Here is a 27723-nt window from a genome sequence, read left to right on the forward strand (position 1 = left end):
CTCCTTCGTCAGATGGCCTTGTTATTTCACTGCAGTAAGAAAAGGTAGGGTTCGTGTCTGAGCCATCTGATTTATACTCTCCCAAACTGGTAGAATGTACATATTGCTTACTGTAACGGCTTGCTCTTTCTACAATGGTAGAAAGAAAGAATATCACAATAAATAGATAACAGAAGTGCAAAAGCAAACAACAACAACAATCCCAACACTGCTAACATTGATATCCGTACACTGATGGCATTAAAATTAAAGTGAATTGTTCACAATTCTGTATCCATTTTAAACACCGTGACTTCAAAACATTGCTTCAAAATCAGGTACAACTAATCTTGTTCTCTGCTTTAAAAGAAAAGCAGAAACAAAAGGTAGGATTGAGATTCTGGGTTAAAAAAAACCATAAGAACATGAAGCATATGAAAACTTCCAGTAGAAAATCAAAATGTTCTTTTATCCCAGCATGCATACAAGTGCATGTGGGAATACTACTTTATGGCATTCAGAAGAGTATTTAAAGTTCCACTATTAGTAGCAAAGAATATAAATGTGCAAAATGAAACATTCAAAATAAACGCTTTTAGGGGGGAAAAAATGCAGACACTTGTAGAGCCAAAACATTGGTGCCTGTTATTACATTACCTTGTCTCCTTTTCCATTTACCCTTAAATTATGAACGCCTTGGAGTTGCAAAGAATAGCACAAGGCATAAGATCATGTGCCATATTAGCAAAATGTGCATAGAAAAGAAACCAATTTCATAAATAGGCCACATTCTATATCTCTGAAATTTTGGTGAGGTCAAAATATTTGAAGATTCTACTTATAGTGAGGACAAAGTAGGTAATGCTTTTTAAGTGACTACTTGTAAGTGGTATGAATAACTTGTTTAGGATAAGATTTATTTCACTATTTCTTATCTGCACATGTGATTATAGCTGAAGTTCCTATAAAGCACTGCTTTTAATATACTACAGTTATTTTTATATATACGAAAACATAGTTACAAAACATATGGCTAGCACACTGACCAGAAAATTTCACGTATCAACTTAGTGTTATAAACATAAAAAGGTGAACTGGGGAAAAGACAGGATATAAGCAATACCAGAAAGCATATGCAGACTCCTAGACTGAATATTGTCCTCCAGAGGATCAATGTCGAAGATGGAGCCAGGATCTGTGCGCCAAACTTTAAGATCTTTTCCCAAAGCATAGAAATTGTGACAGACAAACAACAAAGGAAGGCATGAAAGGAATGAGTTTTAACAGTCAGCAACCAGCTTCCTTCACCTAGAAATTAACCCAAAAATCTAGATACTTACTTGAAAGGATCAGAAAGCATTAATTTCCTGCTTAAAAGAACTTAGAGCATTTATTTTAAGCATTGACAATATTTTCAGGAGACTTTTTCTCCCAATTTTTGTTTTCTTTTTCTAAATATGACCATAGTATTTTCTTAAATCTAAACAAATTGGAACAAGTATCACATATCAGAGCTCTTTTCCACTAGCAGAACCAAAATCATCAGTTACAAGATTATTGCCTCAGTCCACCAACAGCATCCTTTCTCCATAGAGATGTGGTAGTATACATCCCATAGATTGGATATTAGGAAAAATTTCTTCACCTTGTCAAGCATTGGAACAGGCTGCCCAGGGAATCCCTGGAGGTATTTAAAAAATGGGTAGATGTGGTGCTTAGGGACATGGTTAGTGGTGGACTTGACAGCGTTAGGTTAACATTTAGACTCAATGACCTTAAAGCCCTTTTCCAACCTCAACAATGCTATTATCTGCTATGCCTAAACACATAATAATCATTTAGTCTCTCCAAACCAGTTTAAAATAAAATCTTGATGTAAAGTACAATCAGTTAAAGCACAGATCTACACTTTCTGTTAGAGGTTTACTCCTTGGGCAGATCTGTCTGCAAGATTTACTCAATGCATTGGAAGTGGGGAAAATAACTGTCTTCCCAACTTGGTCCTTTCACTGGTTTGAGTGGCAAATAAATAATGGGTTGGTAGGTAAAGTAGGATTGTGGGGGCCCCAAACACATCATATTTCAAATGATTAATAGCCAAAAAGAACAGACAAAGCTAATAAAACAAATCCCATGGCTTTAGAATACATTCAGTGCATGTATATTATGTGTTATCTACTGCAACTCCCGTAAGGTGAGGCACAGCGCTAAGTCCCTCTTGACACAATGAATAAAAGTCAATGCAAAATCTTTTAATAAACTGTGTTTTAGTCCTGATAGTGATAAATTATGCAACTACATAAAGCACTGACAGGATTGAGGAGTGGGGGAACTGGTGAATGACCAACCTTTCCTGTTCAGTCATGCCTTAGTAAGTAAAAGCATAGTAAGTACAGCTTCATGGCAGCATCTGTGCAGCAATCATTGATTTGTATTTATTTTATCTATCTCTGTAGTCTGATATAACATTCAGAATCAGAATCTTGGCAATTTAAAATATCCTTATACTCACATGAGAATCACGAAGGCCATTTAGTTAAAGATCTAAAGCTCAGTTAGATTAATTTATCTTGGTGGGTTTAGAATGGCTTTAGCATGGTTAAAACTAGTACCTATTTTCCAAAGTAGAGGCATTCATTTTAGCAATCAGGCATTTTAATAAGTTGTTACAGCTTCACCAATAATACTTTAAAAAACAAAAAGATGGACTCTAACACAGAGGTACTTTTGCTAACTGGCTGAACAATTATTAGCTAGGAAAAAAACACAGTTGTTTTTTTCAGTCTGCAATATTTTCTAGCTGCCAAGGACATTCCGTGAGCAGGGAGCTCACTGCTTCTTTTTAAACAAGCAGATATTATAACTGAATTTCACTCTGAAAAAGTATTAGCTGAAATATCACTGTATGTTAAGCAGGTTTGTCATGGCCTCTTTTCTTTAAGTAGTTGTACTATTTTGCTGTTTGGCAGGCATGGGGAGTTAAGAGTTTCTGTGTGTTTTGATACTGGAGTATTTTAAGGTGATAAACAGAACTAATATTTCTGCTACTTACTGCTCAAGAATTATTTGTCTCATTGCTAATCTCTGTGCGCTAGCAAGCCTTCAGCTACTGAATACAGAATTGCACATAATCCTTACACAGTGCTACACCGCACATGCAGTGCAGTAGAGAGTAGGAGGTTTGAAATACACATCAAACAGCATATTGCAACCTGTGTATGAAACTGCAGTTTTACAGGAACTTTTATTTCTCTCTTTGGCTGCAGCACTCTAGGCATGAAAGTGAGTTCAAGTTCTTGGGTCTCTACATACGGTGATTTTCTGAACAAGTTGTTGACCCTCTGAGGCTTGCACAGTCTTAAAAGCATCAGTACCTTCCCCAGGCAGACCTCTCTGAACAGTTGCTTTTGAGAAATCCCTTCTGACATAAGGATGTAGCTATGGACATGTAAAAGGTGGCTATAAAAAAATGAAAGAAATACACTTCTTTATGTGGTGGAGACTCATTTGGAGACTTTAAGGAAAAGACTGGAGCAGCATCTGGCAGGAATGACATAGACATAGTTAACCCAGCTTTAGGCAGGAAGTTGGGCTATATGACCCACATATTAGTCCACTCGACCTGCTATTTCTTTGATTTTTGAAAGGTAGACTTCAAGTCAACCCCTGCTATTATTACTATGTATGAAGGATTTTAGAGGCCTATCTCAGCACGTTTTTCCATATGTAGACACTCTGAGGTCTACACTTGTAAAGCACAAAAAAAAACCACCCACAGAAAAAAGGACACACAAAAAGAAAAGAGGGGAGTGAGGAGGGGGAGAGTTCAGGAAAGGTCAGGTTACCATCTCCTTTGACATAGCAGACTTGCTAACTTTTAAGACATTTCAAATATCCATTTTGTTTTTGAGATAGTGTTTATTATGAATACCTCATGTGACATCTCAATGCAATACCCTGTCTCTACATACAAAACCAATCTGTATTCTACCCCTTGAACACTTGGTCCTATCTTGAACAATTTTTTAGCACACTATTTCTGAATAGTGATGTTTGGCTTACCAGAGATCTAATGAGTTGTTGATGAATTACAGCTTGACATATTTTGAAAGCTGTGTGAAATTCTAAAACAAGAGGTAAGTGGAGCATGTGCAGCTCTGGAGAAATTGCTGACTAACAGAAGGGGAAATCTCAAACTGGTTTGCAACATTTAAACATTGAAATCTTAGAGAATGACAGCTTCTGTCATCTCTCTTCTGTGCAAAATGAAGATTGTTGCAGATATTTTGGCCTTTCTTGAAGAGTCAAAATTCAAACTTGAAGTAATAGCAACAACTACCCATACTTAGAAATAAAAATTAGACCAAATGACAATTTATCTCCCATTCATTCCCATTATTACTTTGCTAGAAGCTGGCACAGAACCAGTAGTAAAACATAAGGGGGTTTTTTTCATGCTGTGAAGAGTGAAAATGAAATCTTCTTCCTGGTTATAATGGAGAACACAAGCAGAGGCTTTCAGCTTTCCCACATTGTTTTCAATGGCAACATTAGTTCACAACTTACCAACAATTATTCCAGGTCTTCTATCCATTTCAACAATATGTGGATGCACACCTTTATATGCTGCATCACTCACAATTTGGGTGTTTTTCCGCACACGCTCTGTTACAGGATCATCTACCACTGGCGTGAAGCCTCGACCCTTTGTCTTCTCAAAATCTTCATGATATTTTACCTAAGAAAATAAGAAGAGTTACAGTTTTCCCCAAGCTGCAATTGACAGCAAATGGTTATTCTATGCAGGAATGTTTGTTTCATGAGGCACTTATATTGTTTGGGTTTTGCACCATAACAGACTTATTACACACATGAAATAGGTCAGATGGCTGGCCAAATCTTTTCTATCTCACTAATTTTCCTGATATTTTAGTGTAAATTTTGCCTTTGTTTTCCACTGAATTAGGCATTAACTCAAGAAGCAAAGCATCATCTTACAGTCACACAGGACAGGAAAAGCCTGTGAGGTCATTTGGTCCATTCCCTTCTTCTCTAAAATAGGATAGTTCTCTACTGATGTAGACAACTACATCTGTCACTAAAAATGTTCCAGCAGTAATAGTTCTAAAGAACTTAAGTATTTTCATTCACTGAGAATTTTCATTATATGCACAGGTTCATGCAAAGGTACTCTTTCGCTCTTTATCGTATGCCAGATGTCTTTAAACATAGCTTTTTAGAAAGAATTGCAATTATTTTAAGCAGCTTGCCTTCAAAAAAGAAAAAAAAAAGGTAATTAAAACCAAGGACATTAGAATAGAAAGTGTTATGCAACAAAGTGTTGTAACAAAACCAATATTAGTAAGAGTTATTAAGGTAGTACCTCTCAGTATGCATATTTACTTTTTAAATAGTCTTAATCATCAAATCATTAAATTGACAAACATTCTCACACAAGCAAATGCACACAAAACAACTCATCCCAAGAACAAAAGTCACGCAGAAACCAGGAACGTGCACAGGCACAAGGTGAAGTGTGTCACCTAATCCAGTCAAACTGTGTGATGCTCAAATGAGGCATGTACTTTTTTAAGGAAAAAAAAATTCAAACAAACAAAAGATCAGACATTTAACTGTTAGAAAACTGTTTATTAGTATTTTGAAAATGTTCATTACAGTCATATGCAGTTAGCAAACACTCCATCAACAGGCATAAGAAGATAATATTCCTTCCATACTTGAGCACAGTTTCATTAGTTACCTATATTAATGGAAGGCAAAATCCAGTGGAAGTCAAGTGCCATTCCTTAGTATACTCTAGTTATAGGAAGAAAGTACCCTACCATTGAGATGTTGTTTTGTGTTTCTTTGACATGCCTTAGCTCAGGTGTGTCTAGAAGCACACTACATCTACCTTTCATCTGCCTCTGATCACTGCTGTACTTGACCTGCAAAACAGCAACAACAGCACACATGAAGTTTTTGATTACAGCAGGAAAGATGGTGAGAATCACACTACTGTGCAACAGTAAACCTTTTCAAATCATGATAGACAGTGTTATTCTTATTTCTTTCTTTACACTCTTTTTCTAGTAACTTATTTCAGAGGAAGGATACTGATGAGCTAGTGTATCAGAAAGGCCACAGGGCAAATTTATTCCATCACTTACTTGAAAACAGGGTTTACCTGAAAGCTGAAACTGTTGACTGTCTAAATGACATAAATGAAATAATTAATTTATGAACTGAAAAATAAGATAAATAATAAGAAAACACCACTGTGACTTGGACATCTTTAAAACATATTTGTATGGCTGATGATAAGCTACCTTCTTGCTGCCCAGACAGACCCAGATTCTGTCCTCAGTCTGCTCTCAGCACAAAAGCAACATGTCTGGTACAAATGTGAATATGCTGTTTCCAAAGAGAACATTTGGGCTCTCTTGTGCATCAGTAAGAACAGAACCTCCTACATCACATTTCTCCTAATTAGCTTCTTTTGTGGCATTTTACAGACTTGTAAAGATGCAAGGTTCATTATTTGTTAAAAAAAGGGGGGAGAGGGGCCAAAAAAACCCCTTACACTCAAAATCCTAAACCAGTAAAAGTAGTTGCTCCTACATGTTGGTTCTAGAGTGAATACTCTTACAGCTTCTTCTGGCTAGTTGAATTCTTCTGATGGACTCTCTTAATTCCTACACTGCATTTTAACCTGTGCATTGAGTGTTAGTAAATATTTTAGATCTACCTATATACTCATGGTCAGGGTATTACCTCACAAATCAGTTGTGCAAATCTATTTTAACATGCATCTGTGATGATAGAAAACAAGTACTGAAATTGTCTAACTCTCCTTAAAATTACATCATAGCTAAGCACAACATACCTAGGAAAATACGAGTCTTGGTGTCTATATTCCTTAGGCAAGTCTGAAGCAATGTACAGAGAAATAGAAATATACAGTACTGCATATTTATCGTGGTTTCAGCTGAACCCAGGACAATATTCTTCAAATCCTTCTTAGACACATTTTCTTAGCAAATATATTCAGCCACATATGCTTCTGAATATAAGGCATTTTCTGAACAGAGACAGCCGACATAGTTTGTTTTTCATTTAGTGCTCCTTAACGTAGAGGGGTATTTATCCCTGTAAATCTTGAGAAACGAAGTGAAAGAATCACTTGGGAAAAAATGAAAAGAAATCTTGATTTTCAGAAATAAAAAAAAAAAATATTTGAAGTCTAGAATTGTTGGGAAATTTTCCTCGTATTTTTAACTATGCACTTCAAAACTAATTGACTTCAGTAAATATGCATAAGCATTTTAAGACTACTTAAGATATGTAGTTACAAGGTCAGATTCTGTTCCTTTGTCCTTAGGCAAATCCTCTAACAAATTCAACCCACTTTATTTTTCACTCCTACACTCAGTTCTAAAGCGTTCACTACTACTAATCCTCTTCCGCCACCTTGAGACAGTGGCTTTACATGAAACCTGTTCTATTTACCATCTGCAGCCGCTTTGTCACTGATGTTTCAGTGTTGAGGACACAGACTGTAATGTAACCAGTCTGGTCCTTTTCTTCACCACGCTGGTTTGACTTTTTCCTTGGTCTTTGTGAGAACTGTCTGCTGCTTCTTACACCATTGTAGTGGCAATAAAAAAAAGGGGGCAGGGGGGTATGTTTTATCATAAAAGCCGAGGAAAATACATTATTTTACTCTTTACTGTTTAGTAATAGGCTCTATTTGGGAATAGTCAGCTCTAATACAGGTGCCAGATCTCAGAGTGGAATGGATGGCTATAAGCTTCCATGCTTCGCATCATTAAAAAAATGAAATTTGCACTAAATTCTCATTTCCTTTGTTCTTTACTGCAATTTATTCCTGCAATCTAGCAACTAAAACCTGGTAACAAGAGATGAAGATTCCTGAAAGATGGGCTGACCTCTGCTGAGTCTCTTCTTGAGAAATATTGGTGTAACACAACCACTTACTTTTTTTGCAAAAATAATCAGGCAACTCTGAGTATTTTTGTTGTCCATATGTGAAGTGCACATACTTAAAGGATTTTAAAAAAAGATTAATTCAATGGACGATTCACTTGACACATCAAATCTAAATGGAAAAGCATATCCTTGTTATATTCCTACAGCAACTGAAAATCTAAATGACAAAAAGATTGAAACAACTTGCCGAGCTGATATTGTCTTGATTCTTCTTGACTCTCTCTATCTCAGGAGTGACACTCACAGCAGTAGCTTTGCCAGGCTGCTCTCTGTAGTGAACCTATTATTTAGCAGAATAAAACAGTACATAGTATTTCAGCTAAAGCAGTATCACATTGTATTACATTAAAATGTCTGATTTAAAAGGTCATCCAGGAAACAGCTGAAAAGCTAAAATGCATTTGAAGTTTATTAAAGCTTATAAACTTGATTTTTGAAGCATAACCTTGAATACTTTCTGTATAATCTTCTTAATAATGCATTTGTGTGGATATATACACACATATGCACACAATATCTTGACATTTACCACGTTGGTCTTTGGCTGTATAGAGAAACATCTTATATTTGGAATAGGATAAGCCACAAATAATGCACTAAAGTCAAGCAGAGCACATGAAAAACTGAATTTCAGCAATGCCCACTGTAAAAGATACTTGTCGAGACACAGATTCCATAAGGATACCATTCATATTTTAACTTTTATACTCTATATATTCAAAGGTAAGTAAGCATAGTAGGTGCAATACATCAGATAACTGCCAGTTGAACCCAACTGCCTAAATTTCACCATGTGTTTATTTAAATGTACTGTAGGAATATCCCCTCTATTGCTTTTTAACAGAATAGCTTTGTAGCAATGACGTATTAACCAAATGCACACTCCAGGCAGGATCAGTATCTAAAGTGGATAAAGGACAGGATGTAGCATTGATAGACAACAGTCTAATGTTAACCCTGGCCCCAAATACTGAGAAATCAGTTATGGTAAATATTTAGTAAGTAGAGATTCTTGCATGATTTATGCCAATCCATATAATTTCATGTAAAATAAATGTTTCAATACAAACAATTTGGTTTTGTTTGGTTTGGGGTTTTTTTAATAAGCTCTTGGATAACTGTGCTAATACATTATGCTCATAAACCTGCTGTGCACTGCAGCATTAATGTACACATTGTTCAAGCAATTGTCTTCCCATATAACACATTCTGTGTCTGTCCACATCAACATACTGCCACTGCAACTGCAAAATTAACGTCTTATAAAAATGATGGTAAGCTATCAAATGGATTAAGCTTGTCAACTGACATTTGTAAAGGTAAAATGATTATTCAAGACTTATTGTTTCTAGAAACGTCTGAAGTTAAAGAATCTTTACCCAAAGCTATTCCAGTGACCTGAAAGAGAATTTAAACTTTCCCATGAGATATGCACAGCACAAAAATTGCTGAAAGTTAAACAATGATGTTAGTAGAACTACACTGGCTGGCTTGAATCATTTAAGAACACAGGGTTGTTTGAACAACAGGCATTTTAGGAGAGCTAGATTTATCAACATAAATCCAGGAATAAATAGCATACACTTAAGTTAGAGGGACAGTATTCTTGAAAATTATAACTCAAAATTAATTTGGGGAATGTGGCAGGAACATCCCAGGGAAACATTGTAGTTATTTGTAACCCCATGAAATAGGGCTGCTGATGGCAGTTCTCAATGAGGACAACAGCGGGTCTCTCAGACTTATTAACAGGGTACAACTTCAACAATGAAGGAAGGCAGCAGCCTGATCCAAAAGTCCTTGTCTTCTTCCCTGCACTCCTGCAAACAGTATGACTTCCTAATGCTTATGTCACCCATCAAATACTAAACTCTGACAGGAGGGTTACTGAGGAACCAGAAAGAGACAGGTAAGAGAGCTGGAGTTTGAGTACAGCTGTAGACACTTTTTTTACAAAGGAATGGCTTTTCACAATTACTTCCTAAAAGAGGGTTTTCAAGTCATTCCAGTACTGAGCCTGCACCTTACTAAAGAAAAGGAACAGCTTCTGAAGGCAGAACTCTGTACTCATCCTCTGCACCCAAAAATTATAAGGATTATAAGGATTAAACAAGAGCAACTTCCCATGCTGACATTCTCTTGATTCCTCTTGACTCTTTCCATCTCAGGAGTGACACTCACAGGTGTAGCTTTGCAGAGCTGTTCTTTGTACTGAACCTAGGAAACATGGAAGAAAGTATTACACAGAGACTTCCGAGTAATCAAAATACAACACTGTTTTAGACATCATTAAAGAGAACACTGCATTTGGATAGAAAATACCATTCCTTAATGAACACCTACATTTTTCTGCACAATACTTAGTACTCACCCTCCTGCAGTTCTATTTGAGACACAGACAATTGATACTTCAACAGAAATACTTCACTCTCATTGATGTTAATCCAAGTGCAAGGCTAAGGAGTTATCATTTTACCATTAACTGATTAAGTTAGTCTTTGTGGACAAGCACCACAGACCTATTCACTGAGGCACAAACAAATTTAATACAGCAGAGAGAAGTGTGTAAGCAACAAAAATGGGGCACACATTGCTAATATTCTTCTGGTTTTCTTTAACTCTCCTCAGTTCAGGTGGATCAGAAATAGTTGTTGCATGCCGAAGTTCTTCCTTGTATTTAATCTGCACAAAAATATTATAAATTATTAGCAATTTAAAGAAGATAATGACAAGCAATAAAACACAACAAACATTTTGTAATCTCTTCCTTACACACACTGCACAGCTGGTCCACAGCTATCAACAATATTGACCTGAAAACTAATGGTTATATTTAATTTCTGAAACAGGCTGCTAGGGTCTCCAATGTTGTTTGATATAATGAAGCAGAGAGTGCATATAACAAGCCTACTATCCTAAAACTCTTACAGAGCGAATATACACCACATGGGATTGTGGTTATCTTCATGATAATCGGGATACTGGTATACTACATCACTCTGACTATGACTTGGTCTTGCTATTATCTTGCTATGGAGTCTACCAGTCCGTTTCAGAAACCAGACACTTCACAGACGTATTCTTAAAGGGGTGAATAACTTCAAAGTCTTACTCAAGTTCTCTAAAAACACACATAGGTGTATCAGGGAAATGCAGATGGATGGATGGATGCCTTCAAAGATGCTGTCAGATTTTTTGCCACATTCAATCTCTTCTAAACAGCAGTATGTTTGGATATAGTAGACTATAATCTGAAAGATGCACAGAACTAGAATTTCTTCAATTATACACTATATGTACCAAAACTGGAATTCAACTTCATGAGAAAAAATTGTAAGGTTAGGTGGATGTGGCACTAAAGGGAAAGGCATCATATTTTCTGTTTCCCACATGCTATTCAGAAAGGTTGTCTTGGGCAAATCTGTCCATTGTCTTTGTCTTACTGTCTGTTACTAAATACCTGTCCAGTATTCAGCACATTCGGCTCCAAATCTCTTATGCCACAGTAAAATAAACAATACTTGTAGACCATGCCATGCTTTACAGTGATACAGCATGCTTTCTTTTTCTTTACAGTGGTAAATCACAAAATTCACAAAAACATTCAAAATTGTGTGGGCAGTGATGCATAATAGTTGGAAACATTTTTCATTAGCAAGACTCAAAGAAGGAAAAGTACGTTAAGGACAAGGGAATAGCATAATGAATCAATTTGTATGGTTCTATACTAATGTGGCACACAAAACTTCTGCTAAACACATTTTAAGGCTGTAAAATCAGGGACTCAAAAATTGGAAAAATGACACAATTAACTTATATGTAACCTTAACTTTGCCCCTTGTACAAATATGCACCATATACAGCTTTTAATATATTTTATACTTCTTCATTCTTTTCCTCTTTAAGTGCTTTATAAACTTCTTTATCTATTACCAAAAGCTGTTTTTCTCAAGAGAATTCTGGTTCATTCATTACACATAATCAATGACCCTTACTTAGTGAGTAGTTTGCATGCAGACTGTGACTTCTATTTTTTTTTGTTTAGCTGCTCTAAGGCCCTGCTTTGATGACAGAATTACTGATTTCTTCAGAAACTCTTCTTCTATGTTGTTCCTCACTAAAACATCTGAGTTTTTCACACACGTTAATTCACTAATTTTGCTGTGAAATGAGGAAAAGGGAATTGTGACAAGAAAAAGTACTATTTTTACTAGAAAGCACAGACAAGTAACAGCTAATGTGGCTACATAATTTTAAAAAACATAGGATTGCACAGCACCTGTATTCAACTGGGTATTCCCATTGAACTGTAGTTTGCAAAACAGAAAACCAGAGCAGGTCCACTTCCATGGCAAAATATAAAATCATATACTTTGGCAATGGATCATAAGGTCTAGACACAACAACTTGAATTCTCATTCTTGCTTTTGAGTATTGACTTAGTGACATTAATAATATCCTCTAAAATTACCTCTTGGGGAGGTAATTTCTCATGATTTAAAAAACTGCAAATGTACACTCCTTCATGTGCCTTCATCTTAAGCCTCTTGTGGTTTGCTTAGATTGACTGCACAAACCCATAGGAACAGTCATAGTTTGTTACCTCTGTGGATACAGGGGTGTTGGAACTATACGATCTTAAGGTCCTTTCCAAGCCTAACTAGTCTGTGATTCTGTAACTAAAGAAAGGGAAAATATTTAACCAAGAGTATCTCAGACAGACACTGACAGCAAGGGAGCGGTGAGTCTAAATGACCTTGGGATCTATTTCAGAGTTTCTGGAAGGAATCACCTACGCACAGGAGCACATCACCTCTGCCCATCATTCCCCGCATCTGGACTGTCCACTTCGACCAAGCCATTCTACACTCTCAGTTCATCACTCCTGGCCTCCTTTCTTCCCAGATTCACTGCACCAAATGTCACTTAGTAGATAATTTTCAACTCTCTTCTTCAAGACATGGTACTTCTGGAGAGTTCCAAATTTTTTCACACAGACAAAACAACTTGTTTTTCTCTAAGCTCACACTTGGAAGCTGCTTTAGCTGAAATTTATAAATAAATAAATAAAACCAAACCAATCCAAAGCACAAACCAGGAATGGAAAATTTCAGTCCAGACAGTTTAGGACTAGCAGAAGTACTAAACCACTGGAAAAAAAAAAAAAAAAAATGGTCTTTTAATAGAGACTATTAGGTAAGCTTAAGAATTGGCAGTGGCACTAGTCCTTAAAATGCTTCAAAATGCCCATTGCTTGAGTTTTAATCAGACCCCAGCTTTGTGGTGTTGACTGACATATCACAGGGGTTTCCTGATGGATTTCACGTATATAAAAACACTAGAATCTTCCCCCAACAGCTTTCTTCCTAGTGTTGTTTCTAGACCTGCCTGTCCCTCACTATAAACAAGTTTTTAAAAATTACTTAGTATTCATAGCTTCTCAGTTCAGATTTGGTTACAGTCCGTTGGTCTCATGTTTGCTTTTAATGTTCTGTGTGATCTTGACTCCAACTATTTAGAAGACTGCTTCTTCCAAATCAATCATCACAACAGGTGAGATGAGCTCAACCCCCTTGGCTGCCACCACCTTGTTTTTTAGGATTTGAAAACAGACTGTTCTGATCTTTGTCTCCTATACGGGTCACCTGGAAGAATCTCATCACTTTCAGAACATGACGCAAAGTCCTTTCTTGCATGGCCTGGTTGTACAGTGTGTGTTATTTTGGTTTGGTGTTCTGGGGATTTTTGCATTGCAGATGTGCTTCCTATTCTACAGTTACATTTAGTTCAACAAATAGTTTTAAACTTGTCCAAAGTCCTTCTGGCTAAATTCAAAGATAAATGTAAAATGTTTAAATCTCATGGAGTCAAAATTGGTGTAATTTACTCTTCCTTTGGGACTCCTGTAAATTACACAATATAATTTCCCTCTTACTGTACAATATGTTTTCCTTTTTACTGACATATAATTTAAAACTTTCTTGCATATTGCCTTTAAATTTGGCATGCCACACTTCTAATAAACATAAGACTTACGTAACTTCAAGTACACTATATGTAATAAAGTATCTTTTGTAAAATATTACCTCTACACACAGACTAGCAAGGTAAAGGGCATGCTACTTACATCATACCACTAAACCACTAATGCATTTTGTGTTTCTCTTTATATGCTTTTGTTCAAGTCTATTTACTCGCACATTGATCCACCTTTCATTCTCCCCTCTTCACTACTGTTTAGGATTTCTAAAATAGCAAGAGCACTATACACTATTTTTCCATTTCATTTTGAAAGGTATTGAGAAAAAGCATTAGAGTAAGACTACTCTAACAATCCTCTGTGTGTGTTTGTGTAACTGCTCTCAAAGTAAATGACTGCAGTAACTCTAAATCAAATAGGTAGCAGGAGATTAGGGTTTTGTTTCTAGAACGCCAGTAGAAAACTGGGGAGGAAAACTCAACAAGAACAAAACAACCAGGTAATTGCATGGGGTGGGAATAAGGGAGGGGGCACAAACAAACAAACAAACTAACAAACAAAAAAACTCAACATCAAAAAAGAAAAGAAACAAAGCAAAACAACTAAAAACAAAACAAAACCCACCCTCAAATCAAGAAAACCTACAGCTTCGAGCCAGAAACACTGTTTGAGGAATTAGAACACAAGACAGCTTGCACTGAATCTTCAAATTCCAGTGTTACTCAAAATGACAAGATGAAAATTGATGGACAGAGCAGAGAAGACTTTTTCCAAGTTTTATGGAAATTCCCTACCTGACCTTACTTTGGTGGGAAATGCAGTATTTAACATTACTCAGTAAACAAACAAGGAAATTCTAGTAGACTAGGTGTCCAGAGTCACTAATTTGGATTGCAACTAATATTTAAACAGAATCTAGTGTCATGCCTATGTGCTACTTTCAAAATTTATTTTTAAAAAAGCATCTAATAATCACAAAAAGACATGTCACAAACATAAAAGTGGCCTTAGAAAACCCCACACCAAAAATTCCAAAGTGACTAATGCGTCTGCAAGTGTTTTCTTGTTTGGCAGTCACTTTTCCAAGTTTTGACACATATTTCTCAGAAGATCATGTTCTACTTGTAGAAAACTCTCATTTTGATATTTTATTTTTAATTGCCCATCAAAGTGCCAAAGACATTGGGCATACAGAGATAAACAACAGCAATTCAGAACCAGTCTCATCAGATCCACAGATCAACTTGTCATCAGCACGGAAAGAGGCACCTTTTCACAGAGCTCAAGTCTGGACATAATTTCCCTCTTGTTGGAGTGCAAACTGTACCAACCCCTATGTGGTACAGGCAGACTCTAAGGAACTTTACAGATATTCTTTTTCGTGATATAATATTTTTCTAAATTGCTAATTACAACTGCTGTTCAGTCTGTCATACTGAGAAATATTGTCCATGTTTTCACTCTTGAAAGTCAAAAGCCTTTCCTCAAATATTTATCTAAAATTTTTTCCTATTTTTCGTGATTCTTCATTTGAAACTCCACCTTCAGACACAGAAGAACTACACTAGAGTGGAACGCTAAGTCTACTACACTGGAGCTCTATATCCGTAATATTACAGTGGAGTAATATTTGAATGAGGTATTGTATGAAAAGGTAGACTTTTTAGTAAACAAGATGGAAAGAATATTTGACCACCATTTACTCACAGAAGAATAATTAATGTTAATAACACTTACCGAACTAATATTCTTTTGATTTTTCTTCACTCTTTCAATCTCTGGAGTCTCTTTCACAGCTGTGCCAGCTCCTATTTCCTTCTTATAAAACACCTTCATTTCCCCAAAAGAAAAAGCAATTATGAGACTGTTAGCAATGCAAGTACAAGTTCTCACAAAAGGGCCGGGCAATTTTCCCAGTTCCAAATTGGTCTGACTATAAATCTGCTAAGAAAGCAAATACTTTAATTTTTTATAAATCAGACCAATAATCAATACGTACAATAATAATCTGTTTGTTTTCAACTCTAACCCAGGTAATCTATTATCATCTTTTAGACTGACCTCAAACATTTGTAAGTATTTGTAATGATAGTTTTAAGTTTGAAAGTAATATAAAAATTTAGATCATAATCTATAATCGTTTACAAATGTAACTTTATGCTTGAGTAATCTCATTCATTTTAATATAATTGAACATGCATGTACATGCAGGATTTGAATTGTTGTTTTAATCTTCAGATCTTAAAATACTCTGAGAAGTGAATAGATATTATTATTCCTAATTTAACAAACTAGAAAACTGCCATATTCATGACAAAATAACCACAACAGCCAGATCTATAATCCAAGTCATGCAATTTTTGACTTCTGGGTTCAAGCCAGAAAGCTGAGGACTGCATCTAAAAACAAGGCTCACTTCTGAAAAGATACACATGCTGTTTAGATCATTCTCCTCTATATTTCAATTGTTTCAGTAAAGGATAAAATACAAAACACATCAGTAGAATCAATCATTCAAAGTTACTGAAAGAGACAGTAAGTAACTGCTCCACAAATTCCAAATGTGGCTATAATTTAAATAACCATGGAGCACCAGTTCGTGCTGCAAAACTCCTAGAGAAATTTTATTTGAATTTCAGTATTTGGTGTCACAGCTGTTGCCACTCCAGTAAGTATTTCCAGGCTGGTAGCGTAAAAACAAGTCTGATCCTGGAGTTCATAAAATAAATCTTTACCGTTTAGTACTTCTGCCTTTCTGAAACCAAGATTTATTTGCTTTTTTTTTTCTCTTATCAATGAACCTTAAGCAATAAAACATCATTCTTGATGCATTTCTCCTACTTCCTTGAAGGTGTCTGTAACCTAAGGTGACTAGTATTGCCAAATATTCTAGAGGATAGTGAATTAGGTATGTCAGATATGTCCACAACTCATTCTTAAATATTCAGAAAACCTTTAACAATTTAGAATTTTGTTTTATCATGTGAGAACAGAGACAGTTTATGACTAAGAACTTGAAAATTCTTTTTCACCACCATGTCAGTACAAGGAAGAAAGATTTGCATAGTGAACTGAACTAAAATATACTTTTCTTCTTCACCAAGGAGGGAGTGGTAAAAAATGTTGGAGACAGTAATTTTTCTATGAAAGAAATGACTGTGGAGTAAATATCCTATTGTAAATCTTCTGTCAAATGAGCTAGTGAGCTGAGAGCAGCACTGATCTTATCTGCAGAGCTAGTCACTTTTTTTGTTCCTTAAGGCATGAAAACACTTCAGACAAAATCCAAAAATGCAAAGACTGTGAAGGGTCATCGACTTTTTTATATTGGGGCTGCTCCCAGCTATAACTTAACTTAGTAAGAAGTAGCTTACCTTTATAATCTAAATTGCACAGAATGCTGAAAGATTAAAACATAGAAAAAAAATGATAATTCAATTGCAGCTATAAATCGCTTTTCCACATTTGGAGGATGCAGCTCAAAAAAAAGGGTGATCATAAAATAAAGCAACTGCAAATCACCTCAAAGACAAAATTTTTTTTTCATATTGTCTAGTATACTAACAATGAGTGTAATTGTCATCCTTGGCACTGAAAGCTCAGACTGACTTACATGGCTGCAAGTTGTTCAGATGTGGCAAAGACTTATCAAGGCTTAATTAAGTAGTGGAAGGTTATTATATGCCCGGTGCCTGTTAGTGAGTCTGCACTGCCAGATGCACTGACCCATCTGAGGACTTCATCAAAAGCTATCAAAGACTAGAGCAGGGAGGAAAACAGATCAGCAGAGGCTAGCTTGGATCCCCTCTGTTACGCAGAGTTTCAGCATAGCATGTTAGGATGCCAGTGATATGAGATACAGTACTAATCCCCAACACACCGTACAGCAGAGCACCATTCAAAATCAAGAGGCAACAGATTATAAGAAACAAAAGTGGAGCCAGTGGGCCTCTCAACAGCTCCTATTAGAAAGATGTGGGTTTCAGCTACTCTCTTCTGAAGGAAGAAAAGGAGCAGGTAATAACTGGAAGACATTACAGGAGAGACCACTGCCTAGAGCAGCCTCAAAGACTTTTCTTCTCTCCCTGCAGGCTCTTATTTCCCTAGTGAAGCTGAAGTGACATGGGATAGCTGCAGGTAAACACCTCTGAGAAAAACTAATTGACCTACTCCAGCAGAGTTGGAGAAACTGAGAATACCTCTAAGTTAAAAAACATATGTGTCAGACAATGCAAAAGTATTTCAGTAACTTATATTCCTTTCTCTCAAATCATTTGCTTTATGAACATTACTTATTCTGCCGTAAAAACCAGACACTAACTGGACAGCCTTTGGTTCCAGAGGCTATATTTACTCCTCTTCTCTATTACAAGCAAAGCCAGAATTACAAGCAGCAGAATTAATGGGTCCAAAAAGGAAGTGGAACTGAATGCATCCCAAACTGGGCAATTTTAGAAAACCAAGCTCATAATTTATATTTAGGGATAAACTGAAATTAAATCTAGCATAAAATTAAAACAATATATCCAGTATAACGTAAAATCATTAGACATAAATATTTATGAAACTTGATCTGTTCCAATTTTATGTTCTGTACATATGATAGGAAACAGATGAAAAATCTTACATTCACAGTAACAAGCCTTACGATTTTTTTGTCCTTTTAAATAAAGTACTTCCTGGGGCCCGATGGAAAAAGAAATCTTCATTTAAAAATAACTGTGGCTTGGCAGGGTGGTATAAGTGGTTTAGCAATTCAAAATAACAGTGTCACACCTAGAAAAACTGGGTATTTTTTTACTGAAAGAAATGAGTGATACAGCTTTTGCCAGGAAAATTATACAGATGGTTCAAAGGACATTTACTCATAAGTTCCCTGTTTCATGCTGCAGCACAGGAGAGCCTATATAAACTGAAAAATATCTGAAAAGTTGCAAGCGAAGAAAGAAGCACTATTACTCACTGAACTGATGTTTTTCTGAGTACTTCTTATCCTCTCCATTTCTGGAGTGTCTGGAACAGCAGAATAGTTACACAGCATCTTCTCTGCTTCATCTTTGTACATTTTCTGAAAAACAATTTTAAAACATCTATTTCCTGCTTTCTTGGAAGCTTTCAGAATACCCAAACTGCAACAAAAGAGGCTTATAGCTGATGAGCCTCGACATCCTTGTACAGTATTTATTTCAGCCTCTCTCCTCCATGATACTGTTATCACTGTTTGTGTGGGACAGCTGACACTGTGTGCCACACTGATATATTCTCATGTGCATTATATATTTTCCCTTCACTGTCAGGATATATTTAATACATTATTTAGGTAATGTAAAAAGACCTACAAATAGGCGTAAACAAATTCAATTTACATGGTACAACAGGACTAAATACAAACAAGAATCAGGCATTAAGATGTTTTACTACATGTAAATCAATTTAATACAGGTATGAAAGCTTCTACAGAGCTAGAGAAGAGGTACTTTGAGCAATATCTGTCAAGCGCTCACTGGTTACACAGAATTAAAACATTCAGTCTTTGATCTATGCCTACCTGGCTTGCTATTTCTGAAGCCCTTTTGACCCGCTGTATTTCAGGAGTATATGGGCCAATTTGCATTCCTTTTCCTATAATTTCAGTCTCCAGATCCTTTTTATATTCTTTCTGAAGAAAAAAAGAAAGGAAAAAATCCCAACCATAACTAATTCTACAGTTATTTGTACATGCTGTCTTCAAAGCTATTTTGATAGCACTGTTCAGACTTTAAACAAATTCTTCAATTTCTTTAATTTAATGTTTTTATTGTGCATTGCTTATTCCTTTTAGCCCAGCTATGTTCAAGAGGATTTTATGGTTTTTAACATCTCGTTATGTTTTACTTTCAAAGAGGATCTTAAAGAGATTAATTTTGTACTCACCTGGCTTACTATTTCAGAAGCTTTTTTGGCTCGTTGTATATCAGGGGTATCGGTGCCCACTCCCATTCCCTTTCCTTTAATTTCATTCTCCAGGTCTTTCTTGTATTCTTTCTGAAAAGAATAGTATTGAAAATACATGTCAGGCAGCCATTGATTATGCAACTTTTAGACAGTAGGTAGCTCAATGGATTAGGTATTTGGTGAAAATTGTGTTATTGCTACTCCCTAGATTGGTCACCACTTGGTGACCAATTGTCACCACATTCTCTCAATGACAATAATTTGTTGCATTCTATCAAATGGAAAGCTTGAACCAGATATGGTACTGACCATGCTTGCAATTTCAGAAGCTTTCTTGGCTCGTCTTATCTCAGGAGTATCTGGACCAACATCCATTCCCTTCCCTTTAATTTCTGTTTCCAGGTCTTTCTTGTATTGTTTCTGTGAAGACAAAACTTCATACATTATATTCACAATAGCCAGAGTTACAGGTAGATTTTTGCACAAGAGATCCAATTTTAAGATTCAGAGTTAATCAAAAATCTTGAGTCTTAACTCTCAAGACTTTTAGCAATCTTTTGTCAGGAAAATACAACAAACTACAGGAGGAAAACTTCAGGAGATAGTCACTGAGTGTACAAAACTCTACCACTGAGTTTTTAATTAGCAAAGGGGGGAAAAGAGAGGAATAAGTACATACAGCTTGCTACAATTATCCTCTACAGTAAAAGGGAAGTTTAGCTCTGGAGAACATAGTGTAGTAAGCTGGAACTTAGTGCCAGCCTAATTGAAACACATTTTACTTTCAAGAAAATATTTTATTTATGAAAAGACTAGATGTTAGAAATTTAATACCATACTGAATTGTTTCCAGTGAACTTTCAGAGCAGGAAGTTGTAATTTATTCATTTAATAGGTCTTTCCTGAACTACAGCCATTAGGCAAGTGGCAGTACTCATCCATGATTGCTGCATTTTCCTCACAACATAAATTATAAATAACCAATAATCAGGAAACAAAATGAATATTTCATCTTCAGCTTATCCAAGCAAGGATATATTTCTTGTTCATCAGCAAACTATATTAAAATGTAATACAGAAATACTGTATACAATAGTTGTACTGTTTTTTGGGTTTTTTTTAAATAAAAAAATCAGTAGATTCTCAAGCAGTGCTTTTTCTGCTACGATAGTAGTAATCACTCTTTTTCTCTTCTACTTTACCTTTGCCTCTGGAAAACAAGGGTGTTTTTTTCCAAAGTAAATACATATAAGTAAGAAATTTCTTCTTGCTTTTCTTGCTGTTAATTATTTTTTAGGTTGTACATTAGTTAGAAAAAAGAAGTAAAACATCTTTCTTCTCAATGCAATGGTCTGGTCACTTACAAAAACAAGAGCAAGAAGACTTTCAGTCTTCCATTGCTGTCTCTGATGTGGAAATAAACACGGTAAAACAATTCTCTACCTCGCAAACCACATTTTTTTGCAAAAAGTATAAGTTAACCTGTGAGAAGACATCATCCATCACTTCCTCTCTGCTGAAGGTGGAATGGCAGATATTTCTTCCCAGCTGTTTTTGTAAAACAGCAAAGAAAAGATAATCCTGGGAGTTACAGCTATATATTCCCGCATTTATTTACAGTGATCAGATTGGCCCTATGCATGGCATTCCCTCAGGTTCTTATGGCTCAAGAAAATCAGTTTCTTCAGGAGCAATTCTACTTTTCACAAGTAGAATAATCTGTTTGGATAAAAGATTTTCCCAAGATGCCTGGCAATTATTACCAAAATTTAATTTTCAGATAGCAGGTACATGATTCCAAAAACCTCAAAATTATTTCACTGACTTTTCTTTACAAGTCCATTAACAGTCAACTCTTTTTCCATTACAGTTAATTACACTATCTAGTTAATTAACAAATAAATAGATGGAAACATTAACCTAGTTTTAAATGCTGTATCTACTGACCCCACTATTTCCATTGATATTTTAATTGCCTGAAAATCTGAAATATGTGGTTTGTTTTTTTTCCCCCCCACAACTTTTCTGTATTCTTAAAGCAAAACAGAAAGAGTCCTAGTATCAACACTTACTTATTTTATTGCAGATTATGTAAAAAAAAAAACAAAAAAAGAACATATAACTTAAAAAGAACATATAACTTAAAGAGTGAACCTTCTGTGACATCAATAAAGTTAACTAACATAACATACCTCATTTAGTATCTGAGCTGCATTTTTCACTCTAATCAAATCTGGTGTATCTTCAAACACTGTCATTCCTTTTCCTTTCATCCCTTCTTCCAAATCTTTTCTGTACTCTTTCTAAGAAAAAGAGAGATTTCTCCATTTACAGTTGTGCACAAGATCTTGAAAAGAAACGACACTTATTAAACGTCTGAAGGGTCTCTTTGAAATTTCTATGAAATATGAATTAGCTGAGGTACACTTTCCAGAGTTAAAATAGAATTGGAAATTATGAAATGTAAAGGTACAATGTTGAAAAAGTGAAAAGGTTTTAATGTCACCACGTATTTTCCTGTTGTGGTCTTGAAAAATAGTCTTCTCCTATACAGCACTAGCACATTGCTTAGGGGCCTCAGCTGCCTCTCTATGGACATTCTAACTGCAATAGCATTTGCTTTTACAGACTAATATATGCTGCATAATATATGCAGGTTTTACCTCTGCTCCACTAATGGTATCACAATTAGGATGGATACCCTGAACACTTCACTAAGACCTGTTAAAACCACTACTTGATAAACTGTAATATAGATGCAGAATTCTCAACAGTGGAAAAGCAACAGAGTAAGCTGGAACATAGCTTACACTAAAAAAAAAAAAAAAAAATATAATTTAACAAATAATTCACTTTTTAAGAACTCCAGGTTCACCTTCTTGTTTCATATAATACCTATCTAAGTTTGATTATGAAGCTTCACACAAAAATACTGAGCAACGTCTTTGACTATGAAGAAATATATCATTTTGCTGAATCTTGAAAGATAATAATTAAACCTATGTAATCTTTGGTTTTGTTTTTCCTTGAATGTGGATATAAAGTCATATGTAATTCATGAAGTTATAAATTAAAATACAACTTCCATTTTCTCATATTCTTCCCCTCTGGCTTACAAGCATAGTTTAATCTCTGAGTAAGTAGTCATAAAACTTGAGGAGCTAAGAATTAGTGAACATCTTCATGCATGTAGCACTATGAAGGCAAAATACATCAAAATTTTCAAAGATGAACATCTACAACTATGCTTGCACTAACCACTTCTGTGCACATTCAGCAGGCAGCAAGATTAACTCAATGACATGGAAGCATTTGCATTTTCCCTATTCAGTAGGCATACGAGTCATGTATGTTCAGAGCAGTACTGCACAAACTACACCTAGTTTGAGACTTGTCTACCTGGCAGCCAAGCTCATCAGAATAAATTATTTATTAGAAGTTAAATAATAAAGAAATATCTGAAAAGAAAATCTTTTCTTTACCCATATGAAATCTCGCATAGACTAGCATAAGTTGTTTAAAGAACAAGGAAAGGAACAAGGTTTAAGGGGTTTTAATTCTAGCATCCCCAATTCGTTCTTCAGCAAAAACATCAATTATTAATATGATACATATAAACAAGGTACTGTTGGCTCCCAAATTCAAATGAAGGATATCTAGCAGCCCTGGTATTTCTAACTATGAATTTTGCTGATACATTTACTTCTACATGCAGTCAAATAGTAAGCCTAATCTATAGAACCATCTAATACTTGAAATCTAACATGAAAACGGTTATGAATAATATAGAACTATGAAAGATAGAAGGATTCTCAATTATGGAAAAAAAGTGGTTCAATTTATAATGCCACATACAACTGAAGAACATTGTACAAATCTTAAAGAAATAGGCATTACAGAAAAACTGCATCTCCTAACAAAATTTCCTTAAAGCAAATTATGTAATAGCACAGCTATATTACGGAATTTTGGTCTCCTTTATTTTTACCTATAACATGTATGATAGATAATAATTTCAATTAAATTAATTAAAAGTGACTATACACAGCTCGAGGCATCTATATAACCACAATAGACTATCATAAACCTGAAATAATTACTCAAAAGGAAAGAATGCCATCTGGACACCAACAGAAATCCTCCTTTCCACCCCTTCACTTATCTGGAAAGAAAACTCTAGGACCTCTCCAAAACTCTATCAAACAGATGTCTTATGCAGCATGCCTGGAAGGTCACCAAATCTGGGCTATTTGAGCCCAAGGGAGGAACAAATTCCAAAACTGAGGCCCTCAGAGGGAACATCCTGCAAACACTGGATTTTCTATGGAGTCATCTGATTTGTTCATTTAACACTGTTTTTCTGGTTCAGGTGTACTAGGCTTTATCATTTTCTTATGTTCATAAGGAAATCCCAAGAAGTATTTATTTTTACTACAGGACTAATCAGAACATAAAATGACACACAGCAATTTTTACTCATGAAGTCACTTTTGTATTTAGCTACCAAGCTAACTGTGAGTTTTCAGCACTCAGTTGCTTGTAATAATGCCACTTCATTGCTCATTTGCAACTTAACAACAACAACAAAAGTAATAAAAATCCTCTACCTCTTTCAGAAAGTTAGTGACTTGCTTTATATGCAAGAACTCTGGGGTCTTGTCTAAATCCAATGAGGGTTTTCCCTTGATCCCTTCTTCAAAATCTTTGCGATACATTTTCTATTGAAGCAAAACCAACAATTAATGGTAAATATATGTGCATTTCCAAGCATATTTCAGAAAGAACACTCTAAGCAGACACAGAAATGAGCCACGCCACAAACGATCACATTAATAAGCAACTTTATTACTCATTTCATTACTTAGATTATCTATACAAGGCACACAATTTAGACAAAAATACATATGTATAACATTTCCAAAGAGAATATTTAACCTGATCTATGAAAGAAACACTTTGCTTCATAGAGAAAAGAGAAGACAAACGGCACAAAAAGTAATGTTTTAAACACAGAAAAGTTTCTACCAGGAGGATGAAATCATCTGTTTTTCATGAGACACAGCAAAAAGAATGGAATCAAACTGCAGCAACACAGACACAGGAAAATGCTCCTTCAGGATGGATGGTGAAGTGCTGGATTAGATTGCCTGGGAGGTCACAAAACCTCCATCATCTGAAGTTTTTATTAAAAAGTTAGAAAAAAATGGCCTGACATAGAACAGCCAGTCCTGTTCTGCAGCCTGGGCATGGTCCTACCCCCTTGCTGAGTTCCCTAGGGTGAACAGACAGGAGCACGTTTCAGCTAAGTCATGGGGTTAGCCTGGCCTTTCACTCGCTCCCATCTGAAAACTTGCCCTCATTAAAGGTAGAATTAAAGGCAAAAGGCAAAAAAAAAGTAATTTCTGATCTACATGACCTCTTGAGCTTCCTCTCAACTAAATTATGCTACTTATAATTTGTGTCTAGTGTTAGAACCAATGTGGCTTTTTGAGAAAAAACAAATTTGAAGAACTGAGCTTCAGAATAACAGAGAAAACTACTCAGTACTAATTCTACCATATCCTCAATTTACAAAACCTTTACCATCTGCTTCATCTGGTTTTCTTAACCTGAGTACAAGATGTCTGTTAGCTTCTCAGCTGATCTAAATTTTACCAGTTCCAGCACACATTTACTAACCTCACTTTGCATCTTTTGAGCTTCCTTTGAAACTTGATACATTGGTGTATCCACAAACTCCAGCATTGATCTGCCTTTAGATTTTTCATAATTTTCTTTGTACTTGACCTAGGAAAATGAAAATAAAGGCTGTTAACAGCTGAGAGAATGTGAGATCTGACTGTTTGCTGTGGTGGCAGACAGTCTTAGCCATACTCTTTAGAGGTTTTGAGTTGGAAGACTCCTCCCCAATTTAACCTGCCAGAGAAATAGGGAAACTAGACAAGGAAACTTTTTCTGGAGACAGTTATTCCTTTGCTTAAAAATGTCAGACCTAAAAACGGTAAACGTTGAAGACAGCAGGAGTGAGGAGCATCAATCACATTCTTTAAACTAATTGTATGACTTTGGCTGAATGACCTACATCTAGACAGTTGGCAGCTTTTTAATAGGATCTCCTGTCATGTTTCCATTAAACACCACATTTACTGTAACAACAACAAAATCTGTTTCACAGCCCCGGGCCACAGGTCTCTCTTTCAGGCTCAGGAGCACCACTCTGAAATGCACTTTTATTTGTACCTGTGAGGGAAAAGTGAATGAAACCCTTGATAGGGTGCAGTCTTGTACCAATATTCCCCTCACAGCTACCAATGACCATGACATTAAAGTTAGTAGCAAAATCCCATTGAAGAACACAGGGTTATTACACCCACATGCAATTTTATGCTAACTCACAAAGCAAATATGCTTCATTTGGAAACCTGGAGAAGACTTCTGAGCTCATTCATTCACACTCTTTGACTAAGACAGGCAAATCTCAAATCAATCAGTGCAGTGTATGACCAAATATTCTACACAAGCCATAAAGGAAAGCAAATATCTACAAATCAAAATGTGATGTTCAGAATGAATAATATCATTTTAATTTATTTGTCTCTACAAAAATAGTGATGTCTGTATTTGAGAACAGTGATAAGAATCTCTTTCACTGTCAGGCTTCTACACTAGGTTTGGGTCCTGGAAAAACAAGCTCCTCCCTCCTTATAGTGCTTCTGATTGAATATGCACTGTACACGACTGTAATCTGTCATGCAGGTTTGTGCCCAATTTAATCACCATTAGAATGCTGCATTTTTATCTTTACAACATGTATTTATCTTTGTGTTTACCTGTTTGAAGCACTGCAATTTCTTTGTGATGGATTTGCTTGGTTATATCCAGGGTGAAATCATAAAAGCCCTTGCTTTGCTTAAATGATTTCTTATATTCATACTGAAACAAAAACTATCCAAGAATGTTTTCACAAACAAAATCCAGAAGGTTTTGCAATTTAAATAACATTTTAAATAACTATGCGAGAAACAGCATAAAAGAAACTGTATTTTAGGCCTCAAGAGTTCTACTGCTAAATTTGAAATTCAAATACTGTGATGAAATGAAAAAAAAGGATATGATAAAAAAAAAAAAAAAACTCCTGTCAGTTCCTAGATAAAATGCTTGTCCTCCTCATCCAAAGCCAAATGTTTATCTTCCCTAGAAAATAAACATCATTATTTACATTTGAAGTGCAAAGGAATATATACGATGGTCTGGGTTTGCCTCCTTGTGGAAGTCATTCTAAATGTCGCACATCAAAATCATTTCTGCAGTGGAAGCAAACAAAAGTTATCTCCATCTACAGATCCTGATTTCATACTTTTACTCCATTCCCCAACTAATGGAATAAAATTAGGAAAAAACTAAAAATCTATAAAATCAAATGAGGTAAATCACATAGCCTTTTGCTACACTAAACCACAGGCACCAGATCCAGCCTCTTAAGTCCTACTTATGCACCCTGTTCCATAAAATGAAACACATCTAAGTTCCTTTCTTCTTTTTTATCTTGTAGTTCATAAGCATCTCGAAGTCTTTACAATAGGGACAGATTAAAATTGTGCAAAATAATCAACTAGCTGTTGTACACATACCAAAGTTTTAAATTTTGTGTCTCCATCATTCATGCCAATGAGAATTAATTACATGTATACCTGCTGTTGTTTAACCCCAACCGGCAACTAAGCACCACAAAGCCCCTCACTCACTCACTCCCTGTGGGACAGGGGAGAGAATAAGAAGCATAGAAGAAAACTTGCAGGTTGAGATAAGATGAGACAGAA

General features: G+C 35.6%; 1 protein-coding gene across 1 annotated transcript; it reads right to left on the reverse strand.

Annotated features, from left to right (window-relative positions):
* LOC104405067 (nebulette-like) lies at positions 1-26836 on the reverse strand (the record flags this gene model as incomplete). Its single annotated transcript, XM_010013662.1, has 17 exons — positions 1-129; positions 1103-1195; positions 4546-4717; positions 5823-5927; positions 8177-8270; positions 10115-10206; positions 10579-10671; positions 15707-15799; positions 18933-19037; positions 19518-19628; positions 19883-19993; positions 20213-20323; positions 22096-22206; positions 24511-24621; positions 25583-25690; positions 26144-26208; positions 26734-26836. Coding segments are annotated over 17 exons (1807 nt in total), but the record flags the coding sequence as incomplete, so codon positions are not given.
* Positions 26837-27723: the final 887 nt, after the last annotated feature.

The sequence above is a fragment of the Nestor notabilis genome, unplaced genomic scaffold (assembly GCF_000696875.1).
Source record: "Nestor notabilis isolate BGI_N333 unplaced genomic scaffold, ASM69687v1 scaffold4054, whole genome shotgun sequence".
NCBI lineage: Eukaryota > Metazoa > Chordata > Aves > Psittaciformes > Psittacidae > Nestor > Nestor notabilis.